The sequence below is a fragment of the Chaetura pelagica genome, unplaced genomic scaffold (genome assembly GCF_000747805.2).
Source record: "Chaetura pelagica isolate M959 unplaced genomic scaffold, ChaPel_1.0 scaffold37, whole genome shotgun sequence".
Lineage (NCBI taxonomy): Eukaryota > Metazoa > Chordata > Aves > Apodiformes > Apodidae > Chaetura > Chaetura pelagica.
In genome coordinates, this window is record NW_009954567.1 from 797594 (window position 1) to 800393 (window position 2800).

Genomic DNA, 2800 nt, shown 5'->3' on the forward strand with positions numbered 1-2800 from the left:
CTCTTGGTCACAGCAGATAATGACACTCCATCCCAAATACTCATGCTCCCCAGGGAAAAACCTCTTGCTAGAAAAACACTTGTGTTTTCTGCAACCAGTTTGGAATACAGGCTGTTTCTATGAGGAAAAACCTTAGCTGGAGTATAGGGTTAGATATAGGGTACTTCATATACTGCAAATACTAGATCTCTCACCTGTAGTTATAATAAAAGGTAGATTTGCATCCATTATCCACTTCTGCTTATGAGAGCTCAGTCATCAAAACATTTTCTAACCAAAATTAAAAGGTGATTTATATAAGTTTGTGGCTCATCCTTCAAACTAACTTTTAGCAGACCTGTTCTTGAGCATCAATACAAAGTATTTAACACATCAGTTTTGATTCTGTGGTAGAAGTAAGAGTTAGCTCCTCCAATAGCAGGGACTGCACAGATGTACACTAACTGTACATATCAAGGAACTGCAGTGCAGACACAGCTGCCTCACCTGAGGTGTGCAGTTCATCCATCCCTAGCATTCCACTTGTCTTTCTCTTGTCTAAATAGTAACTGTGCTATCACCCTTGTAAAAGAGCATGAGATTTTTTCAGAGGGAGATTTTAGCAGCTATTTTTTTGATTGCAGAGTGTGATCATTCAGTTTACCTCCAGAGTTAAAAGTGAAGTCCTATTTAGGAAATTTCTTCTGCAGTAAGTCATTTCAGCACGATACCCCCCTTCTTGTCGAGCCTTCTTCCACCTAAGGAAAAAAATCCCATCTTATTATAGCAAAAATAACCAAGGGTATAACAATACGAATGTGGTAGTAAATTTAAACAAAATACTGTTTTAGTCAACACTCAAAACTAGAAATAAGTAGCATTAATAAACATGAATGCTACTGGCCTAAGAGTACTCTGGAGAATATGCCTGTAACATAAATTTCACAGATACTAACAAAAATAGAAGGTAATTTTCTCCCAAAAATTACACACTATTGTCTTGACAGCTGAAAGAAAATTTACATGTGAGACCTAGTGATAATATCCTAAAAAATATATGTATGCCATGTTTTATAAAATATACATTTGTATTTTCTCAAATACAAAATATTGAGGCCAGCATATCACAAACAGGAAACAAAAAACTTCAAGCACTAGGATAAACAGACACAGCACACTCTCTGTATGTGTGCATGCACAGTTAAAAGAAGTTAAAGGATAAAGTAGTAAGCAAGCTATCCTTTTGTATTACAGTATTTGGCAATCTATTGTCACTCTGAAGAGAAAAGCTTCAGGTGCAAGCAACTAAAGAAAAGATACTTACTATGGAATGTTTGCAGAATCATATTACTGAGAAGTATTACCTGCATCTATTTATGAACACAGAAACATTATAATTTACCCCAGATAGGCATTGTAGATCGTTATATGGTCTGAAACTGCCACGGCAAGAGATGACTTTGCAAGATCTGCTTCATCTTTTCGACCAATTGGTGTAGTAAACGGTGATTTTTCTGTCATAACAGCAGCCAGAGTTGCCTGCAATTAGTAAAGTACACGACTTAAGAGTATTTTCTTAAGTGTTTATCATACAAATAGTTTTAATTTTCTTTTACTATAATTTCCTACACAGAATTCAAACTTACTTATATTAAAGGTATTGCTTACATAGTGCCTTATATATGTATATGTTTGATAGAACAGTTTAAATCTCAAAAGCAATGCTTGATATGATACACTGAAGGTCAGATAAAACAACTGCTTTAGATTATACCATATTAACAGGAGAAATTGAGGGTACATGGAATTTTAACCTTCAGTTTTCAGCAAATAACATACCCCTGTTTGCTCCTGATTTGAAGTAAATTAGAATTAGGTGAAAGCAAAAACTATGCCACAGTTCTCACGTATGTTACCACATCAATTAATTTCCAATAGCTTTCCATCAACACATCTTTGGCCCACATAAACTGCAGGGTAATCCAGACTGGTCTAACCCACAAGAGGGCTTTTTCTCCAAGTCCCTAGTAATAACACACAGAACCGGAGACTAAGGAGTTTAAGAACACTTAGGCTCTTCTCCATGATATTCAAGTGCCTTCACGTAAAAATAAACATTTTAACTTCTTATATCATCATTTCAAAATACCATGTTGCAAGAAGTAAGATTAATTATAAAGAGTTAACCATTTCTACACCTTTTAAAAAAAATCAGATATATTTTTCTACTTTTACTCACCACAGGATCCAAGCAGCCAAATATAGCACCAAATATCAGCATTTTGCCAATCTTTACATTGACAGGAAGGGATGCAAGGTGCTGGCCCAATGGAGTCAGCTTGGGCTCATTTAACAGACAAGCCCCAATCCTCCTCAAGAGGTTCATTGCATTACCAATTACTTGCTGCTGTGGTGGGTCTAATGCTCTGGCAAGGAAATCTTCAGGGGAGCCAAGATTGCATTTCTGTGAAGTAAATGGGCATATAATAATAATAAAATAATAATATAAACGTTTTTGGTAACAAACTTCCGTAGTAGCTACAAGGGAAACAGGAAATCTGTTCTTTCAACCAAAACCCCACATTTTCTCCCTCCTAGACCAGCCTCTTGGCTTCCAGAACATAAACACACCCTACCTGAGGCTACCAAAACTTCACTGTTTGGAAGGACTTTTTATGGTATGACTCCCGATCACAGAAATGTGTAACCAGTGCTTACAGGTGAGCAAAGACTCTCAAACCCGCTGAAATGCAGTTCAAGCTGGCATTCTGCCAGGCTGCTAGTCTTACCATACGTATCCTACTCAGGGTGGAGATGTAGG

The 2800-nt window shown here is 36.8% G+C and overlaps 1 protein-coding gene across 1 annotated transcript in view; it reads right to left on the reverse strand.

The window, feature by feature from the left end:
* The window catches only part of DHX29 (DEAH (Asp-Glu-Ala-His) box polypeptide 29), a 34109-nt gene that overhangs the window by 14129 nt on the left and 17180 nt on the right, over positions 1-2800 (reverse strand). The window contains exons 21-23 of the mRNA XM_010005396.1: positions 2219-2443; positions 1382-1518; positions 644-737 (exon numbers count right to left, since the gene is read on the reverse strand). Of these exons, the coding sequence (XP_010003698.1) occupies positions 644-737; positions 1382-1518; positions 2219-2443 (456 nt within the window). The remainder of the gene's footprint in view (positions 1-643; positions 738-1381; positions 1519-2218; positions 2444-2800) is intronic.